Below are 22,119 nucleotides of genomic sequence, written 5' to 3'. Positions count from 1 at the left end.
AAATAAGTATTTGGAAAAGTAATTAGGTTACCAGTGTGATCTGTTTAAAGTAAAGGATTTGAATGAATTTACCTGTATATCCCTCCACCATTGTCATTGTGTAGCTAATGATCATTATAATGTAAGAAAAGAATAAGATACAGCGTGAAAATAATAATGTTTGAAACAAAGGGAGCAAATAGTCTCATGGTAAAGTTGCTTCTTAGTATTTGTCCATCGCAGCTCAGAAGTGTCAAACAAAGCCTTTAACCTTTGGTAAATACATGGATTTGAACTCCCTGTGCAATTTACATAGATTAAAACACAAATTCTGAGTTTATAAATTAACAAATGGCGCCATCTGCTGACTCATACCAGCAAAACCATTTCCATGTTCCACAGAACCGGCTTGACTGTGGGTTAAAGTGAAGACAGAAGTCGGAGGATGGGAAAGAAAAAAACGTATTTTTCAGATCCACCTTGTGGTTGGTTTGCATGATGTCATGGGTGGTTTTCTTAAATAGAAACCTAACATTAATCTACTATTACAAGCAGAAACCAGCTATTCAGTGTGCTCTAAAGAAACTTGATATTTTAATAAAGTAAATTATAGGCTTATTAGACTGCAAGGACATTGTATAGACTCCATAAATCACAGCAATTTATAACTTTATAAGGAAATGTTACAGACATATGGATGCTTATAGTATGAGGATGTTGAAAAGTCTATAAGGGGGGATGGTAGGTAGGTTATATGCAGGGAAATCCAGCCTTGGCATTTACAATCTTATTAATAATTGTTATTATTATATCTTTATTTATATAGCACCTTTAAAAACAGTTGTTACAAAGACGACTAGAAGGAAAGAAAACTAAACTCAAAAGACAAGAAGCAAATCATTACAATATCATTGAAAAACGAAGAAATCAAATGATCTAAAATCCATAAACAATAAAAGTTGTTGTTCAACAAATGATATCATGCTAAATCTGGACTTAAACACCTTATTATGTTGTAGACAATCTAAGATCGGGGGACAACAAGTCTAGTTGTATAAAACTAAAACAACAAATAACATCATTTAAAGTATTGGCGAATGAAAATTATACATAAGTAAAAGGAGTGAAACAAATAAAAGTCTGTAAAAGTACGTTTTTATTAGTGCTGGATCAGATATTAAAATAAACGAGACTGCTGTTTATTAAGTTAAACCAATAGGCTGCATACACATACACATCTCTCTCGCTCAACTCACCTCTGCTTGGTGTTTAAAATGAGTTTGGGATAATTATGTTTTTACGCGCAGAGCTGGGTTGGTAACGACAAGTCTGCAATTAGTCCACAATGTTAGTCATGGAAAAGCAAAAATCACCATTAGTGGGCTAATCGGTGCCCCAGCAGCACCGTACCCAGCCCCGGTGTCTGCACGCCTGCCTTTATTTTGGAGAGGACCCGCCCCCCTTAATAAAGACTGGACCTTCGCTCCTCCAATTCAGACAAAAGGAGAGAGCGACAGATCCGCGGCCGCGCGCACCGAGCACAGCATCTGAGCACCTTGGAAACGCCACCGGTCTGATTCCTGAGACGCGCGGCGACGCACCGGCAGCAGCACACCGACCCGCACACGCCCTCCACATCCCACCTGAAACCACCCGGAGCCGGCGACTTGTCCTCCTCAAAGGCCGTGGAAAGCCAGAGCGAACCCCGGTTCATTTGCAGCCAGAACACCGTGTTCCCATGATGTCATACCTGTGGATTCTGCTGTTAGGAAGCCTGCTGGCCACAAGCGCCAAGGCACAAGGTACAGATATGTCTCCAATTATCTCCACCCAGCCTTTGAGCTGAATGTCTGCCTGCCTGTCTTTGTGTCCGTCTGTCTGCCTGTCTGCATCTCTCTGTGTTGGTCATCTTCGTCCTCGTTTCTACTTCAGTATTCCTCCGTGTCTCAACCTTTCTCTCCTCATCCTCTCATTATCTCCCCTCATTACTCAGCCATTAATGCCCGTTGGCGCGTGTGGGGAAATGCCAGTCTTCTTTTTTTTCTTTCTGTCTGGCTCCCTGTTGGCATGTCAGTCCAATTCACCTTTACTTGTATCCTGCTTGTGATAATAGGCTCTGAATGAATGAATAATAAAGATCCGCTCCCCGCTGTGACTGTCTCTGACTCTGCACCTCAGACATTTCTCAGTGAAATAGATGTGCCATGTAATTCGGTCACATCTTTCTGGACACGAGTGTTGGCCCACATGGGTGTGGTGGACCCATTGTGCTTGGATAAATGATTCTCTTCCTCGTTCTTTTCCCCTCATCCCTCTTTTGTCCTCATTTCAATTTGATCCTTTTAAAAATCTCCCATCTTCATTTTGCATCTCTCGATCTCTCATTGTGCATTTTACGCTCCCTCCTCTTCCTCTTCGTCTTCAGCTGGTCCTTGGGCCCCTGCCCTTCCCCAGGGCTAATGCAATGATTTCATATTCTCCAAAGCCCCCTTCCAATAAAATCTGAAGTCTGAGACAAACACGCACACTGGGGGGAAAGAAAATGAGAGGAAACTATAGCGGAGATGCCTGAAGAAGGTAAAAAGAGAAATATTGAATTGAGATTGACAGGAGAGAGAGAGAGGCAGATATCGAAAGAAGAAAGGACTGAAAGAGGTAGTGTAACAGCAGGCCCTCCTCATCAAACATATTATGCAAACAAATAATCTGTTGAACGTTGGTGCGCCTGAAAACAGATCTCACTCTACCGGTTCACTTTTTATTGCAAGACAAAGGCAGGAAATACACGTGCACAAGCACACACACACTCACACACATACAGGTTCCCTTTCTTTTTCTTTCACACACTCTCTTTCCCTCACTTTTCTCTAATTGCCTAACTCTACACCAACTGTTAACCCAGTGCTGAGGCAAAACAAATCTCAGTGGGTGTGTTTGCTCACTTGCAAGTGTGTGTGTGTATGTGTTTGTGAGAAACACACATACACGTTAGTCACATTGAAAAAGATAGGGTTGTTAGGTCAGTTGCACACACATCATGTTCAGTGTGTGTAAGTTATAGAAGTAAAACATAGGGAGTATCCCAGTAACTAGATCCAGCTCTAGCTGCAGACAACACCCAGCAACTCAACTAGTATCAGCGCCTTCCTCTCCCCCAGGGCTCTCAGCATCTGTTTGTGTGTGTGAGAGAGAGAGGGAGAGAGAGGGAGAGAGAGTGGGTGGGTGTGGTCTATAACTTCAATGTACAGAACATGTGGGAGTGTAAGGGTGCTTCAATGTGAGTCTGTACATACAGTTATAGGAAGTTCATGTGTGTGTGTGTTCCAGGTGTATGTGTACAATATATGTGTGCAGACATGTCTGTGTTTACACATTAAACTACCACTTTTGAGGCATAAGTGAAGCCCACACACACACAGACACACACACACACACACACACACACACACACACAGACACACCTTCTCCCTCTGCTCCCATGGGGGCAGTTTGAAGGTGTGCATGGTTGGTGTAAACACAGCACTTTCTGTCCCACAAACACAAAAGGCCCATACCTGACAGAACAATGACTTGTGGAGGTGGTGATTCCCACCTGACACACATGCGCGGGCAGTTTCTGGTGTACTATTACGGGGCATGGCTTGGTTATTGGTTACACACATACATGCATGTACATGCATTACTAGTCATTCGAGCACACAAACATACACACACACACACACTAAGCGATCTCACACAATCCTACAGGAGCCAGAAAGAGCCAGAAAATGAAGGTCCTTGCCCCCAGACTCCAATTTATGTAACGTGTACTGTGTATTACACAACCACAGGGGCATGGAGTTCACTTATTTTCCATTTTCCTAAAATATTATTAGAACGATGGAATACATTTCAGTTTTGAATTATCGGGCTAATGTCGAGGTGATATCAGGTGCCATGAGAAACAGAGCCGTCACATGACTGTGATGTGACTCAGTGGCACCAGCATCAGACAATGCCCCAGCACTTGCTTAAAAAGCACGGAACATGATATACTGTACTTAACACGTTAAGTGCATTCCTCGTGCTGTACTGGCTGCTGAAGCTCACCAACACAATTTAACTTGATGCTGCTCATTTAACACAAAAAATATGAACGATTCATATAAAGCACAGTTTGTCGTAAATGCTCAGATGGATGTGTCTTTCATTTGAATTGCAAATCACTTTTTTTCCAAAGCAGTTTTTTTTTTTATATTGGCCCTTTCCTTAATCCTGCTCATACATGCAGCCGTTGGAAAAGCTGGTGCCAAAGTTCGTCAACTTTTCCAAGTGATGTCCCAATCTCGTTTGGTGGAAGACGAAGAAAAGTAGAAGGATTTTGTTGATGTCTGTTTCAGGAGTTTTTCAATGTTTCAGGAAAAGAAAATCGGATTGTTTCCAATCACAGAAACTTTTCCTCTTACAGAATGAAGCGACTCTCTTGATGTCTGCATTACATCCAATAAGAAGCAAACATAAAGTGCAACTTTTCCCCTCTGTTTTTTCATATATAGATCCAATTACACAACAAAGATGTTTCCATTTTGTTAATAGCCGCTCATCACGTGGTGTTAGATGTAACATTAAGCTCCATGAGTCCATGTTCAGGTCTTAGAACTTGGAAAAGGAAAAAGCTTGGCAGGAAAAGTGCTCATTCAGTCTCAGATTTATACCACTGTGATGTCTGTGTGCTAAATACAAAGCTACATCCAGACGCTGAGAATACAAATTAGCGTACTTTTCCTTTAGTTGAATAGTAACTTTCATGTCCTGGGTACAGTCACAACACGTCTCTGTGTCAGAGGACATATTAAGGATATAAAGATGTCTGATTATCTATCTTTCAAACCATGTGGGCCCTTCTTTAAAAGAACACAGTGTGACTAACAGTATTTAGCTTCCCACATGTAAAAACTGGATTGAGTCAAGAGTCTTTCCTCTGAGAGCCTTTCTTTTTTCGTTTTTTTCTTCCAGTTTAACACTGCACATGCTGTACGGTCCCATGCAATTGCGTGCAGCCATGTCAAAGGCGCACGGATGACTCATTAGCCTCAAGGGAAAGCAGTGGCAGAGAAACAGATTGAGTTTGGGTAGAAAAAGAGAGAGAGAGAGAGAGAGAGAGAGAGAGAGGAAAGATAGGAGGGAGATTTTTAAGACAAGAAGGAGAGGAAAGGGGGAGGAGGGCAGAGGAGGGAGACGTTTTGATGTGCAACCAGTTGTTTCACTGCCGCGCTAACGCAAAACAGGACACCACTTAGTCAGAGTGTGAGAGCGAAACTGAAGTTGTGCGCACATCAAGTTAACTTGTGTGTACGTGTGTGTGTGTGTTTCAACACAAATAAGTTTGGGCTGAAAGGAGAAGTTGTTTTCTGATATTTTCATTTTTGCCTTGCATGTGTGTGTGTGTGTGTGTGTGTGTTTGGGGGAGGGTGGGGGGGGGTTGTATGTTCTGTAGCGGAGGTTGTTAGAGAAGGAAGTGGCAAACTGATAGATGGGAACAGAATGTCCTATGGAGTGGCAACTCAAAGCAAGAGTTTCTATGGGGGCAGTATCTCTCACACGCCCCCCCCCCCCCTCCCCCCACACACACACTCACACACACACACACACAGGTTACACGAGAGCTGCATACCTCGCACAAACATGTGCATGGAAGCACAATGACATGCAAGGAACATGCCCACTCATTTCCACATTGACTGCCAGTAAAGACATATAGGCGTGACCCAGACACGCACCGCACACACAAGAGTCTGACAAAGCCACAAAGGTTAACTGCCACTTTTTCACAGTTTGTGCAGTTTGTTGTTTAACTTTTTGCGTCTTATCATAAGTTTGCAGTCCACTGACAAGACACATCAGCTGGCGTCTACACTTATTTCCAGCTCATTGCCCCTGACTGGCGTGCCACGGTACATCTTTGATCCAGACAGAGATTTCCAAGGAGGTCGTAAAGACAGTGGAAACACCCTGCACACAAAGTCACACATGAAGTCCTGCTCATTAGTCTCTTTGAACTTGAAGTAAATCACAGAGGGCACAGATTCATTAGGTTTATCTTGGACGCTAAGGTGCTGCAGTGACACTCGCTTTAAAAACACGGAGCGAGAGGGTGAAAAAACGAGCCCTTATTTTTGTTCTATAGGTCCGTAGAGGAGTGTCTGCATGTAGGGTGTGTTAAGCTGTACTTACATGTGTGCTTCCTATGGATTTTCCCCCTGGTACATGAATGTGTGTGTTTGTTTGTGTCACCTGCACCGCCCGCCCCAGCCCGATAATAGAGGTGCTCGAGATGTGTTCAAACCGTTTCTGTCTCAGCTTCACTGACTCTGATGCAATCTCACTTGGCAAATGGGATGGGAATTGGCAGTGAACAGCAGCCAAAACAACAAAGATGATGTCTTGTAGACTTTAAGTGAGCACATTGAAGAAGTCCTGATCACTCTCATTATTTTCTGATGTGTTCTTTCTTTAATCTTTCCTGCCTACTCGTGGGTTTCTCTCCCACTTTTTTCGAGCCATCTCAGAGTCAGAAGGCTGAATCTCTGAAGTTAAGAGTTGGTATTTACATTTGGAAAAAAAAGGCCCTGCCCCGGTGAACCAGCATCAGGGCGCTGCTGAAAGCCCAGTTTGCTGCCTCAGCTTCTCGCGTTCGGCCGGGGAATGTCACAGCACCGGCTCAAACACACACACGCGCCGTTCCCACCTCGCACACAGAATGACAAAGATGTGCTCGTTGTATTTTCTCATTAGTACCTAGTTGCGACTCCGGCGCTGAGGTCGAGAGCTCATATGATGTTGAGGCCGGGTCAGACGTAATCGAAGTCGTCCAAATTGCAGCTGGAGCGTTGACATCAGGCACCAATCAGGCCGGGGCGTGGCTCACTGTGTGTGTGTGTGTGTCTAATGAAATGTATTAAATGCACCACAGCTTGACGACCATTTAGACAAATGATTTTAAATGGCAGCAGATGGATTAAGACACGGGGTTTTAAATAACCCCCGGTAAAAACTAATCACAACCGGTCTTTAGGTTTTATTGTGTCTCATTTAGGTGCGATTCACAGTATGATACTTGAACTTAAAGAGTCGAGTAGTGTATAAAGAGCAGACGACACAAACTGGTCAATATAATCAATTTCAAGAATGTTGCCAAGTTTGAGGAGCATGTGAGGAACTCCCCTTGGATTTTGTGTTGCCATGGCAGCTCTTTATTTTTCTCTCCGCTCTTTGGAAATGGATATTTCTCAGGTGTCAGTGCTTCGCTGGATGCGTGCATTTGTTTATTTTATGTTTTTCATTGTTCCGTTTCTCTGCCCCCAACAGAGGAGGAAGCAGCTCCTGAGATCCCGGCCTCCGATGCTGCAGCAGTGCCTGAAGTCAACGCGGAACCTGAGGAAGCAGCAGCAGAGGTGAGGACAAGGAATATCTGCACAACTTAACTGTTTGAAAATACATTTTGTAACAACTTTGTAACCAAAAGCATAATGTTAATGTTATTCTTTTTAACATGGATGGTAAACTTGGTTTTGTTAAGCCCTAGTCCTCTCGTCAATCATTGCATAGCCAAGAGCGCTGCTAGAGGGTTTTGGCCAGTTGAGAAAAGTTAGCGGCAGCTCCCCCTAAACCGCTGTGCAGCTTTGGACCACCTGAAGTATTTAGTGTGTCCCTACAGGTGCTTATCATCTGGTTAAACTCCCTGAGATCTGGAGAAAAAATCTAATCCTATATGCTGAGGATGGTCTTTTGATAACATGACACATATTAGCTGGCTGAAAACTCTGTGACTCATGTTAGTTCTTGGCTCGTTAAAGAAGGTTTTATGTGGTGTCAGTTTACGGGCTTGAAATGTAACGGCAGCTCTGTGTCTTCTTCCAAACACCTCCAACCCCCTGACAGCTGCATCATCTGTGGAAATGTGGTTTAACTGGCTTATATCATATTGCAAAATTTAATGTAATTTCAAGAGATGCTAATCTTGCGCTGAATACAGGTAATACCAACATCGGCGAGCGCCCCTGAGTCTGATGCTGAGCCTGAAGCTGGAGCTGAGGAACCTGCAGCTCCTGCCACTGAGGACACTGAACCAGCAGCTCCTGCAGCGGAGGAGACAGAAGCAGCAACTCCTGCAGCTGATGCAGCTGAGGACGCTGAACCAGCAGCTCCTGCAGCGGAGGACACAGAAGCGGCAGCTCCTGCAGCTCCTGCAGCCGAGGATGCTGAAGAGGCAGCTCCTTCAGCTGGAGATGAGGTAGAAGAGGCAACTGCAGCAACAGACGCAGAGGCTGAGGCAGCTGCAACAACACAAGGTAATCAACAGGAGTTTAACAAAAATGAAACTGAGAAAAACATGGTTGTTGGCACAAATATATAAACTTTGAAATTGCCTCACTTCCACAGTCTTAGCACAGCCACAGTGAATAAACAAATCTTTCACTGAGAAGATATAATAGTTCTTTAATGCATTTGTCCCTTGAAATTCAGGTGACACATTTTCCTTCCATTTGACTTGTTAACATGTGATGTTATGAGCAGAAGTACTTGCAGTAAAACCAACCATGCGACAACACTTTGTGTAAACGGATGATATTAACACATATCAGGGATCTAATACCTGGTTCCATCTCCTGTCCAGAGCCAGAAGCTGATCCAGAGGTCAAGGTTCCAGAGGCTGAGGCACCAACAACGGACGAAGAGGAGGAATCCACTGAAGGCTCTGATACGACAGCTGCTCCGGTGGAGGTCAGTAGCTTATTAAACATCTTATTTAAACCTACTGACAATTATGTTGTACTCAAACTAACTGTAACATCTCAAATATGTTTAGAATATAGGCCGAGATGTTGAATATCCCTTGTACGTTTGAAGGTCTTCTGCACAATTTAGGTCGCCAACTACCAGTAGATGTTAGAAGGTGATGTTAGGGACACATGATACATGATAACTGAACGTAGGTGTCAGACAGGAGCTGCTATGCTATTGAGAAGCCTTCCTATAATTTCCTCATGATAATACATGTTGAGAAACAAATTCACAGGACTTTGTTGTATTATTTAACTGTTTAAAAAAAAAAATCTAAATTGACTGCAAAAATCGTATCAATTTCAAAGAATTACAGATAAAAGTTGTAATCTATGAATTAATATATTGGAAAATTATAGATTTATAATTCCTCTGCCTTATAGTCTTAAATGTTAAATCACATTGAATTCTATATAAACAATACAAAAGATACACATAATATTGCTGAATGTATGTATTAGTAAGTGGTTTTGCAACCTTTGCTGCCAGACTTTTAAAATTTATTTTTTACAGTGTATACTATATCATGTATTTCCATTAGAGTGGACACGTTGATGAAGCCACACCAGCAACAGACGTAGATGCAGAAGATAATCAGGAACTACCAACTGATCCGGCCGCCGATTCAAAACCAGATGTTCCCATTGTTGAGGAAAAGATTTTGCCAGCGGTCATACCAGCAGTCAGGGCCGTTCTCCCTTCAGGTGAGAAGAAGAAATTCACATGCTTCTCTCAATGTCACATCTTCTGAATTAAAGCGGGACAGAATAGGGCCCTGGCAATGTGGGTAGGGCAGAGTGGGCTACTTCTCAGTGTGTTTACTGGTGCCATTTATTAGGTACGGCTATAGAAATGAGGTGTAGATTCAACCGTGGAGGATGTGGTAACAGAAACCACTCTATGTATAAGCCAATACAGCTCTATCAGCTGACTATATACAGTATGTGTAGCGGCATACCATTTGTACTAAGGCATGAACACACGTATTCTGTAGATGAGCTCACCTCCTCAGCATGTGTGTCCTTTACATGGGGGGAACTGTACAGACTTGTTTCTGAAACATGTTCTGCCTCATGTTAATATCTGTGTAGTTGTGTCACAATAGCAACAGTTGCGATAAATCTCCAAATTACCTCCACCTATAGGAGGCTTTGTTTGCATATGTCTGTCAGTAGGATTACACAAAAACTGCTGAGCCGTTTGTACTGCAAATTGGTGGGAGGGTGGGGTATCAGCCCGAGGAGGAAACCATTAACCTTTACAGCAGATACGATTGAGGGGGCGGGTCCTAGGATTTGTCTTTTTTACTTTCTTTACATTGCGAAAGGGCATTCATCCACATTCTTGAATTTCTCAATAATGCAGAGATCTCTATGGTAAAAGTCAGGCATGTTTTAGATGCTAATGTATATGAACAGGTGAAGATGTTAGCAGTTGGCAGAAAACTGTTTGTGCCCATGATGACTGATTGACCGGCAAATCAGCCTTTATACATATATTATATAATGTACAGTAAATGTACATTATAAACGTTCAGACATTTTCTGAGTTTTCTGATTTAATTTTATTATAGACAGAAGAAAGCATCAGATTAGTGTTCCATGGATGAGCTGCTGTTGATTATTCATATCGCTAAGTGGATTTTTACATCCAAACGTGATCCTGTTCTTTGTGTTTACCAGCAGATAATGAGGCAACTAAAGCGAAAGCAGGTACGTTATCATCAGCTATGATCTTTTATTTTGTATTCCTGCCTCTCTCTCTCTCTCTCTCCCTCTCTCTCAACCACATTATATAATCCTAAACCTTTCAGAAGCCAAGTCCTGCTTCAGCCAAACAAACAACCATTATTGCTTAAAAAGTATGAGTCAGATGTTCTTTTCATCTTGCAAGAGCACTTCAGGGCAGCATAATGAAAACCGGTTGATTTCAGTTACTACAGTAACGGCGAATCCAGGACAAAGAAGAAGCCGGCCTGTGGAAGTCACGCTTATAAACGTTAATGTCTTCATAGCAGCATTTTAAACATGTTCTAGAAATGGTAAGAGAGGAGGCTCTGTGTGGGGAGTGCGTGGAGAGATTGTGTGTGAGGTAGACTGACTTCTTCTACCTGTTTTCCTCAAACTCTGATTCTGCTACGCCAGCCTGCCCCTGCCCCTGAGCAACCATCTGACAATCAAACCATTTGAACAAGGACTTCCTCTCGCCCGAAGTGTATCTCTGAATCCGGCATTGCAAACCATATCACATGTCCACGCTTCATTTGTCTTCCAGAACATCAATGAAATTATTATTGGCAAAAAAGTTTTCTCATCATCCATTGAAAAGAAACATGGCGTTTTTTAATGAGTTGTTCTGAACGATAAGACTGCGCCTCCCTGTTTTCTGGACAAACTGATGGCAAACAGATGTGCTTTACTTACGCAGAATACAAATCACTTGGGAAGGTTATGAGGTTGGACTTTAACCCATTGAATGTGTACCTCCTAAAATGTGCATGGTATGGGTCGGGCAGGGAAACCTCACACATTACCTCAGTTTGATTTTTATCACATTTCAAAGGTCCTCCTACTCAGCTGTTTGACCTCATCTGTGTTTTTATTATCCTCCATCGACTCCCTTCCCTTAAAGCTGAATTCTTGCTCTTTTCAATCCTAAAGTTATGCTGATATTATTTCAGCATTTCCTCTCCAAAGTCTTTCTGTCTGTCTTCCTTTAAAATTGTTATGTCAAACGCTGGTAACTAGCTTTTTAGTGTTGCTAGCACCTAAGAGTAGGGGCGTGCTATTGACTGTGCAAGAAGTGCCGGCTCTGGAGGGTTTCATAGGCTGAGGAACGATCTCTGATGGTGTGGACAAAGAGAGAGAAGAGGATGAAGAAAGGTCATCTTCTCTATTCTGAGGAGAAGATTGCAGAGAGGGGGAGGGGGGGGGGATAAAAGATAATCAAAGGGAAATGATGGAGAGGAGAGTGTGTGAATGGAGGTTAATGGAAAAGCCAGGGATGGATAAAAGACGACAGGGTGGACATTAGAGAGAAATCCACACTGGAGAATGTGACAGACGACGCCCTCAGCTGTGAAACCTTGTTCCTCACAATATGAACACACTTCTTCTTGCACTTCACCATCCATATCAGTCTCGGGATCGTCACGCCTGCAGTAAATTAAATTCGCCCTGCCCAGCCTCCAACTGCTCTGTGCACTGACTGACACATGTTGTATAAGTCACTTGGGGTTTTCCCCCCTCGGTTATTATAGGGTCAGGTTGAAGCATCGTTCCTGACAGACAATATCCTTTAATCTATGTCAACACTAGTTCACAGGATCCCCATCACACCCCTGGAGCTGGAGGGGTTTCAGAGTCCCTGCAGACGACAGCTCCTCGGACGGTTGATTGTTATCGTCGGGTCGTTTAACAGGGCTCAGCGCAGCGTGTTCGCGAAACTACGTCTTGTTGGTGAACATCTGGAAGATATTCCCTCTTGGGTGGGACTGCTAAAAGATAACATCTGTAAAGATAATATCTGTATTAGGGTTAATATTGGATATTGGATCAGAGGATGCTCAGGCTACATGCAGGAGAATCCAGTTAGTAACCACGAACTGTCTTAATTGTTACCAGTAAAATAAAATGTCCCTAGTCTATAAGGATAAACACAAGAACCTTTGGGGAGGAATGTATTAATACATTCAGGAACCTGTGAAGAGATAGTTCCATTTTGGTTGACTAGCAACATAGAGGATGTTCTACTGTGCATTTGTTTCCCTTACTATCATTTACTTCCCAGATATTTTCAAGAAATTAACAACAGACCCAACAGTCCCCTTGACTTCAATCAAATTGTAAACTTTCATAGATATCAGATCCCTAAATTTGTCTTTTCCATCAACATCCATGAACAATATCCTTGGATTGTTTGGGGAAAATGAAAAATAACATCCTATCTCACAACGTTAAAGAAAATACATCCTGGATCGGCTCCACAATGTAATGGTTTCTTCCCTGACACCTACTGCATCCTGCCAAGTTCCGTGGATATCCGTCCTTTTAGTTTTGACGTAATCTCGCTAACAAACAAGCGCTAATGAAAAACATAACCTTCTTGTAGTGGGTTATTCAAACACACGACTCCAGTCCCATCGATATTGTTCAAAAATCCCACTGAATCCTCATTATTTAACTAACACCCTCATACAGGAAAGGTTTAGACATGTCTCCTGCTCTATTCACAGCAGCTCATTTTGAAACTGGCATCAGGTTTTATTAAAAAGAACATTTCCGCCCCCTTCATGAATCATCAAATCCTGAGGCTGCCCATCAAACATCAAACACCCGGCGTTCTGGCTGCCGCCTGGTATCAGAACAAGAAAGTAATGACGTTTACCGGGCAGTTTGAAGCACTTGACACCACAGAGACTTTCTGTTGTGATGCATTCAGCTGGATCTCTACACTTTAGGAATGCCAATGTGTATTAATAGCGCTCCGTTCCCATGACAAGAGACTTGTTTTATCTCCTGGGGTTACGAAAGTTGAGTCACTATAGCTGGGAGGCAGTTTGACGATAATGCGGGAACATGAGCGTTCACTTCACTTCATCCCCAAACTCAAAGCTGATTCAACCCGACCGGTGTAATGATTATAATCTGGTGAAAGGCGCTCTTCTTTAGTCCTCTGTTATTAGTGGCTTTGTCAAGTTGAAGCAGGTAGAGGGTTGCTGGGATGTCACGGGCGAATACAGACAGGCAGAACAGGGGGGAGATAACAGGGTCGTTTGCATATGGATCGAATCGAAGATCAGAGACACCGAGGGTGTGCCTCTTCATCAGATATCCAATCTCTGATGTTGTGAAAGGATTTCTCTGTGTGTACAGATAAGACTCAGTTAATGTGTATGTGTGTGTTTGTGTGGTTGTGTGTGTGTTTGTCTTTCCAGACTGGTTAGGACAGAAACTCTAGACCTCTTAATGCCTCTGAGGCATCGACTACAATGAAGAGAATAATTTCGCTCCCCTCCTCTTCTTCTCTGCAATCTGTGTCACGGCGCTTTAGATGATTTATGTGATAACCTCATTTTCACTGCGCTCTGACTTTAATCACTTCACTCCCTTTCTTTCTCTCTTCAGCACCTGTTGCTGCCCAAGAAGATGGTAAGAGACTTTATTTTGTGGTCTTGGTGCAGATATGAATATTAACAAAGGAATGACATCATTGCGTCTTCATTTCCAAACACCCACATCTGATAGAGAAGAGCTTATTTTGCTATCAGGATATTACTGGAATGCAAAATTTAAAAAAAAATACGTGACAACAGATATTGTAAATAATATTCAGAACACATTTAATGAGTTCTCTCTTCCGCACTGGAAGTTACTTCTTCCTGATTGTCCAACTGAAAATTAGATTCAATAGAAAAACAGGTACTCGTTTGTTCCTGTTTAAATAAACGGTCCCTTGTGTCCCATTTAATATGTAACTAGAGTGGTTCAGCCATTGACCATCATTTATGACGTTAACCAGTCTGTAACTGGTTCACTTTCACGTCGCTAATTGTATCTTGTGTTCTCTCTCCCAAACAGCAGACAAGCCACATGCTGCAGGTGAGTTATCGTTCCTCTCCCTTTTTTTCTGAACACACGTCCATTCCCCACCCCCCACCCCATGACCAAAACCAACACAGACTTGCACTATAAGCATTCCCCCATTGTCTCATGTTATGCAAAGTGCACTGAGCCCCGGGCAGGTGTGCTTTTGCTGCATGACATTTCAAAAGCTTCTTCTTTTCCACTTAGCATAATTTCATGAATGACAAGTTGAGGCAAAGACGACAGAATGGGACTTTTAAGTGACAGAGTTTAAGTCAGTGGCTTAAAGGCTTAGGTCACCGGAGCTGAAACTTGAAATGGTCACTTTTTTCAAGACCTATAGTTAATTCTTATAACTTTATTAAACACACAAACACAGACATATTTTCTATCTGTCTGTCTATCTATCTATCTATCTATTTATCCATCCATCTATCTCTCTATCTATATCTCTATCCATCTATCTATCTAGCTATCTCTATCCATCCATCTATCTCTCTATCTATCTCTCTATCCATCTATCTATCTATCTATCTCTCTATCCATCCATCCATCCATCTATCTATCTATCTGATTCCCGTAATTTTTTTCCATAGTGCATTCTCTACTACATACCATATGTCTCTGTATTTGTATCAATGTTCATTCAGCCTTTTTCTTATACTACACAATCTGATGTCACGGTTCTGTGTGTTCAGCATATGTGCACATACATGTTCACACACGTCCATGTCTGCACCCCCTGCCCTACCTCCGCTTACTGACGCATCACATTCTTCCATTTAAATTTGACCTAATTTCACTGAGTCACTGAGTCACTGAGTCACGCGTGTTCAGCTCCGGTTTCCACTCCCTTTTTTTTCTCACCTTTACCTTTACCACGATATTGCTGTACTCTTTCTACTTCAACGACTGACTCACTGACACTGACTCACCAATTACACACCATTATCCCATCTCTACCCCAACTGTTACTACAGCACATCCTGCCATTATTACTATTATTACTTTACCCTGTGTTGACTGAAGCCAGTGTGAGGCATGTTTAGAACATATTGTCCATCAAAACATTTTAAAATCCTATTTTAAATCCTAAATTGCACGAAGGCTGTTGCGGTTTTACTTTAACTTGCAATGCCCTCTATACTTTATACTTTAGTCTATTATTTGTTATTGTACTCCCTTGTACTAGTATAGCCAATATTCATTTTAATACAAATTATACCCAAAATTACCTGGTAATGCATTAAACATTGAACACTGTGCATATACATGTACACTTAATGTAGATGCTTCCTTACATCTGCTTTTTCATGAGTTAAACCTTGTTATCAGTAAGAAGAGAGACTTATACATAGGTTATTTTGGGCTTAATTTAATCTGTTTACGCAAAAAATGTAAACTACTTACAAACTAAGCTATTTTGTAAGTAATTATCCTGTAATTTTACCTGCCTCATTTTGAATGCACTTAGGTGATTAATTTGATGATGGTCTTGGCACTATAGGTCTTTCTGTGTTTGCTGTGTTTGTTTCCTTTGCCTTCGATAGACTATGAAAGACAGGAAACTATTCAGATCATTGCTGTCATAGTAACTGGGCTACAGGTGCAGAGAGTTTCAAGCTGTCACTGTGAATGCTTTCTTTTGGTCGTCTAAACTGTGGGCTAGATGAGTGAAAAGGGATCTGAATGATGCTGGAACACGGTGTTACATCTCTCTGTCTCTCTCCCTCTCTCTCTCTCACACACAGTCACAGAGGCATGCACACATGTCATTGAGCTTCAGTGCTAAATTGCCTTTCATTATTTCAAAATGGCATCCCGTGGCGACACTGCACATTACTGTCTCCATACGCAGGTGCTACACTGAGAGTCATTCAGCTCGGTGCAGCCACAGCTGTATCATGAAACATCCTCGAACTAATGTGTTCAGATTCATTCTGGGATTCTCATCTGATACTCTATACGTTGATGAGATATTTTCAGCTCCTAAATATCAGGTTTTCTTTGCTGTTCTTGTTTCCGACAGAAGCCAGCTCCGGCTCCTTAGCAGGCATCCTGTGTGGACTCGCTGCGGCTGCCGTGGGATCAGTCGTCGGATTCATCACCTACAAGAAGAAGAAACTGTGCTTCAGCAATAGACAGGGTAATTATCATGCTGATTACTGAGTGAACCAGAGTAAATCTTAAATAGCCCAATGCCTAACACAAGGCTTGATATTTGACTAGACACAAGAGATTCCTTCAGTCTCTTGTACAGTGAACTATGGACACAACTTAAACTTACACCGTCATTTACTCAACTCACGTCAACCTGCATCACAGTGTCAGATGCTTAAAGACTCAATCATGCAGGAGACAGGTGTATATGCTTGACTTGGATCATAGCAGGATCACAGCCTTTAATCACGACTCTAACTCATTTCTTCAGCCAAGCTCGAAGGTGAGGTCGATGTCGTTGTTTGTCGTGTGTTTGAAAAAGTCTAAAAAGCAGAAGTATAGTCTATAGTAATAATAACATGGTAATAAGAGTGTCATAGAAACCGGGCAGACTCAGCGCTACAGACTGTTGTCAGTAAGTGTTCACCTGCACAGTAATACAGACAGTTCAGCAAAGTTTCCATTTACAGTCAACACCAACAACAGGCAAGTCAGGTTTTCAGTGAAAGAGGGCAAATGTCAGTTTCAGACTTCCACACTGTGAGTAGATAATGTACATTAAAAGCTGGTATTAATCAGCTATCTAAATGCGAATTAAGATCACTTTCAGAATTCCATTTATCTTATTCCTCTGTGGATTTCTGAGACGGTTTTTAATGGGATGGAATTATTCTCCGTCAGATCAAGTCCAGAGAGTATAAGGACTGTAATGTCATCAGCATGTGCAGCCCGGAGCTGCTCCTCTGACAATAAGTGGGAGGTCCTGACGGCACACATATGAACAGTTTGAAACGTTTACGCTGAAAAAAAAAAGGAAATGCATCAAATTTCCGAGGTGGTGATAATAAGCAATTAGAGCTGAGAAATATTAACATCCTCAGAAGCTCCCTCTGGGGGCTCCTGTCATGCTTAATTTATGGTCAGTGGTGCTGTATAGTTTCACAATTATAGAGGAGCGATAAATCCCTCTGTGTCACATTTGCCAGAGGCAACAATATAAAGTGATCTATGTTAATGAGTAGAAAAAGCAGTTAATTAGCTACGTGATTATGGAATTCATAGTGACGTGTGATGCCTTGTCGGCGCCGACAAATCGCCTGTCTGGGGTTTTGCGTCTGACTCTCTCTTTAATCTCTGCGTTTAGAAGCTGATCCAGAGGCAGGCCGCAAAGTCGACACAGCCGAGGCCAACTCAGATCCGCAGGGTACGACACAAACACACACACAAACACAAACACACATAAAATACATGACATTACTTTGAAATGCTTTGACCTTTCCGCTGTGTTTTCCCTCCCTGTGCAGTCCTTAGCAACCTGCTGAACTCCTCCTAGACCGGCGACCAACACACGGCTGACTGTCTGGACCAACTATAGTCGACAAAGTGGCAATCTCACTGTTAGGCTCTATCCGCTGTGGAGCTGTGTTACTGTGAGGCCCAGAGTAGGGCTGTGAGTGTGTCTGTGTGTGTCTGTTTCTGTCTGATTTATAATGTGTGTGTGTATGTGTGGGTGTGTGTGTGTGCGCGCATATATGTGGGGTTAAAGGCGTTAGAAGAAAAAAAACAAAAAGCAAGTAAAGATCTTCTATGTGAACCTTAGGGGTTTTGTGATTGTTACAACTTAGGAATTTATTGAAATGATCGGTAAAATTTTCTACTTTAAACCAAATCCAAAAACTTATTTTGTTTCCAGAGGGGCCATGAAAGAGATAAAATCTCAGATAAAGTATGACCATTTGATGGCTAACTCGTAGAACTACCTTTTCTTATTGTTACTTGTATGGCTACCATCTAGTTCTAGTAACTCTGTCTGAATATAAACCAGTGACAGATTTTGATGTTGTGGTTGTTTAAACTTTATACTGAATTCTTACCAGTGGGAATATTTATTTCCTGTTCCTATTTGAGCCGCCCGTATGATTTTGAGAATCCACAGATATACGTAAATCACATCTTTCATTTTCTACCCATACCATTATCTGCAGCGTAAATCGTAATCAGGGGGGCTTCTATAACTGCCACTGCATTCCCTGGATTTTGGCGAGGAACGATAGCGAAGGCCTTTTTCACTGCAGACAATCGGACTTGTAGGAGTAGCAGAGGCCCAGGGTTTCCTGATGAACAAGTCCAAATGTCTCCAGTTAAAAAAGGCCTGTATCGACCCTAGGATTCTGGGGATGCTCTGAAATGGTCCGATCGGTGTGAAGAGGGCTGCTGATGTCACTGTATGTGTGTTTGTTTGTGTGTCTTTTGATCGGTGAAGGGGCTTAGTCTTAAATCCTGTTGGGTCACTGTCACTTCTCCTCAAGTCTGTTCGAGTAATTTAAAACAGATATTTCGATTACATTGCTAATGACTCGCTAAAAACAAACAAATCTAAACTTATTTACCCTTAGAGAAGATGATGATTTCTAAATTCACCAAGGAAAGTTGAAGTGATGTCTGACCCTGTTTCTGGACAACGGATGAATGTTCACCTGACATGAACAAGTTCAGAAACAGGTCATGTAGTAACGTATTTACACATTTGTCCTGATGTAGTCTGTGTTAATCTAGTTGTGATGCAGTAGTTTCTTCTCTATAGTGCCTTTCACTGACACAGCCTGACTTGAGCAATTGACAGACACACAGAAGAGACGTGGAATTAAAACAGTAATGAATGTATCAGAAATATAATTGAGGAATGTAAAATGACACTTTGGACAGCTCGTGCACGTGAAACTGTTCCATTATTGTACATTATTATACCAGATGCATATCTGATCGCAGTGGGCCAGTTAGTTATTTTATATACCCAGTGCTTTTTTTGACTGACGCTGCCTTCCACACTGTTTAAAAGCCTCCGTTAATTTTCCTCTCTGTGTGTCTCTTTATTCGAGCAAGCCAGATGCTGTTCCGGTGTTTTTTTATCATTCATAACTCCACATCACATACACCATCCACCTGTGATTTTTATAGAAATTCAATATTTAGCAGTGGTGCCTCCGAGCTGACACAGATAATCTTTAGTCAACATGCTTACTGTGGTATTTTGTGATTATTATTGTGAAATGCCGAAGAAGCGCTGTGTTAAAAAAAAAAAAAAAGACGCCAGAACAGTTTTTCTTTTTCCAGCTGTAGCACAAAACTACAAACTTCTGAATGTCTTTTCGTTGCCTTGCAGTTTTTTGTACTTGCTCTGCTCCCTTTAAACACAGGGTCATAGAGGTCGCGTAGCGCCGCAGTTCATGTAAAGTGCGTAACTTGTCAAGCTTCATATTAGCTGCAATACAGGACAGAGGCTGTTGCTTAACAGCCTTGCCTCAAGCCGAGAAATATTAAGTCTGTGATGTCACATATCGATTCATTCTACTGTATGAGCTGCAGACCGGGAGGCGGGTCAAAGTTCGGCTTTGAATCGCCTCCTCGTCCCTTAATCTGTGATGGATGGAGTTTCTCTCGACACACTGAACAAGGGGATCGAGTCGAGTGTGGACGAAGTCTCTTACGACACCTGCCACGTTGGCGCGGAGTGATAACGCACAAAAACACCCGCTGAATAATAGTACAAGCTTTCAGAAATAGCCGCTGATGCCTTCAGAACAGAGGATTCTCCTTTTTTACGCAGTTCTCGCCTCCTCCATTGGGTCAAATAGGAATCAGCATGATCGGCCTGCGACACCCTACAGTGCATGCACGGTCAGAAACCCGATGAGGAGACAATAAGAACTGGGTCCAATCTACATTCCAATGCAGCCCGATTCCTTGTAAACACAAACATGTCCAAACCAGAATGTAAACCAAGGGAATCTTCAAGCTATTGGGTCCTGAAGTGCACTTCCATCAAGTAATGCTAGGGCATCAATCATGGCCCTGACCGGTCCGGCCTTACAAACCCCAACCTCTTGAATATCGCAGAGAGGCCAACAAAGAACAACGGCGGCGTCGTCATCAGAGAGAGACAAGCAGAGATGTTTTGCAGGTTATTTTAATAGCAATCTCTACGGGAGAAGCACTTTCCTATCCTGTATACATCTTGATTCATCCAACACATTTAGACAATTCTATTCTTTTTTTGATTTAAACTAGTGTTAGACTTTTTATTTAAAATATTCTGTGTTTTTGATCCTGTGTAGGAACTTTCTTCTTTTTTTTTCGTCATCTGGCACTTGTGTTGGTCTTCTGGAATTGTGTAAATAATGTTTGAGGAGTCAATTAAACGTGGGAGTTGGTGTGTTATTCCCTTGCCAACAACCGGTGTGTGTGTCTTTTATAGTATAATATCACAAACAGAACTTCAATGATTTATTTCACTGATTCAACTCTGTCACGATAGCTAATATAAACATATATAATCTCTGTGTAGTTAACTCCACCAAGGAAGTTATGATTGCATGTGTGTTTGTTGGTTCAGTCAGACAACTCACGTTCAAATGCTAATGCAACATTAGAACAAACTTTTGTTGGCGTCTAGGCTCCAACTTCGTTCCTTCTCACGATATAATTACATAGATATGACTGGAATGATCAGCAAATACTACTACAAACCCCCTACTTATCATTTCTCTGCTTAAATAGACAGCCAAATAAGGAGGGTGTGTATTATAGATGGTGGTGGAGAGTGATGTATGTCACATGATTGGAGTAGCGCAGATAGGGTTGGCTGCCTGAACTGGCTCGCAGGCGGCGCTCCTCTTACAACAGAAACAACTCCACCGATATTCATGATACTTTGTGGAGGGTTGGGGTATGACATGTTGGGTGTGGACTGATATTTATTTATTTTTGTGCAATTTGCAATTTATCCAAAAACAAATATGGATCTATAGTACATTTTAATTTGGTATTACAAGGTGACTGTTGGGCCTTGGCGGAATGCGCTCTAGTTTCGTTGACCGAAAAAATACCGTTTTGTCTTTTCCACGTGACATTCCTTTCATCGAACTCAACACCTGTGGGGCGTTGGAATGTTAATAAAGCTCTGGGAGAATCAAACCACAAACAGGCATCATGAGACTTGAACTGAAAAGCTTGATATGTGAAGTATTTAAAGCAGCAAACTACACAGCTTGGAGATTTTCGGATGATTTATGGTGACAGTCCAACCGAGGCTCTCAGAAGTAAAATATGTGAACCTGCTTGTTTTTTTTTCTTCTGGCGGGTCAAGTCCTTTCCTTTCTTCTCAATGAGTTTTGTCATGTCTGATCGAAATAGTCTGATATGAGGGACTACTCGTCTGTGGTTAAGGTTCTCACGAAGCCCTCTGTATGTATCGCATGGCTTCAAAGAGTACCAGAACAAACACAATGTGAATCAGTGGTTTGGACGTCATTAATGAGCAATTAAATATAAGGAAGATCTGATGTAAATCATTTCCTGAAGTCCCTGGTGACACCAGAAAAGCTAAATCATTCAATGTTTTCATACGAGGAAATTTTCATAACTATCGCAATAAATGTCACATTATTGACAGATTGTAAGTTGTCATTTTAAACTCCTCTTTATTTGCAGAGAAATAAACATTTGATTAACAACAAAACATTTTACAAATCTGAGGTTGATCTAGGAATTATATCAATAGATATGGGATTTA

At 42.0% G+C, this 22,119-nt stretch overlaps 1 protein-coding gene across 2 annotated transcripts; it reads left to right on the top strand.

Moving 5' to 3' along the window:
• Nucleotides 1-1,205: 1,205 nt before the first annotated feature.
• On the top strand, nucleotides 1,206-20,780 carry si:ch211-39i22.1 (uncharacterized). Of its 2 annotated transcripts, none has more exons than XM_062403078.1 (11): nucleotides 1,206-1,781; nucleotides 7,327-7,412; nucleotides 7,994-8,309; nucleotides 8,636-8,742; nucleotides 9,344-9,506; nucleotides 10,488-10,514; nucleotides 13,929-13,952; nucleotides 14,382-14,402; nucleotides 16,417-16,533; nucleotides 17,692-17,751; nucleotides 17,852-20,780. In XM_062403078.1, the coding sequence occupies exons 1-11, from the start codon at nucleotides 1,718-1,720 to the stop codon at nucleotides 17,878-17,880; spliced, it is 1,014 nt and encodes a 337-aa protein (XP_062259062.1). In that variant the 5' UTR covers nucleotides 1,206-1,717; the 3' UTR covers nucleotides 17,881-20,780. The 2 variants fall into 2 exon arrangements, with proteins under 2 accessions (XP_062259062.1, XP_062259061.1); XM_062403077.1 differs by having other exon boundaries at nucleotides 10,485-10,514.
• The last annotated feature ends 1,339 nt before the right edge of the window (nucleotides 20,781-22,119 follow it).

The sequence above is a fragment of the Platichthys flesus genome, chromosome 13 (genome assembly GCF_949316205.1).
Source record: "Platichthys flesus chromosome 13, fPlaFle2.1, whole genome shotgun sequence".
NCBI classification, from domain to species: domain Eukaryota; kingdom Metazoa; phylum Chordata; class Actinopteri; order Pleuronectiformes; family Pleuronectidae; genus Platichthys; species Platichthys flesus.
This window is presented reverse-complemented; position numbering and strand designations above follow the sequence as displayed.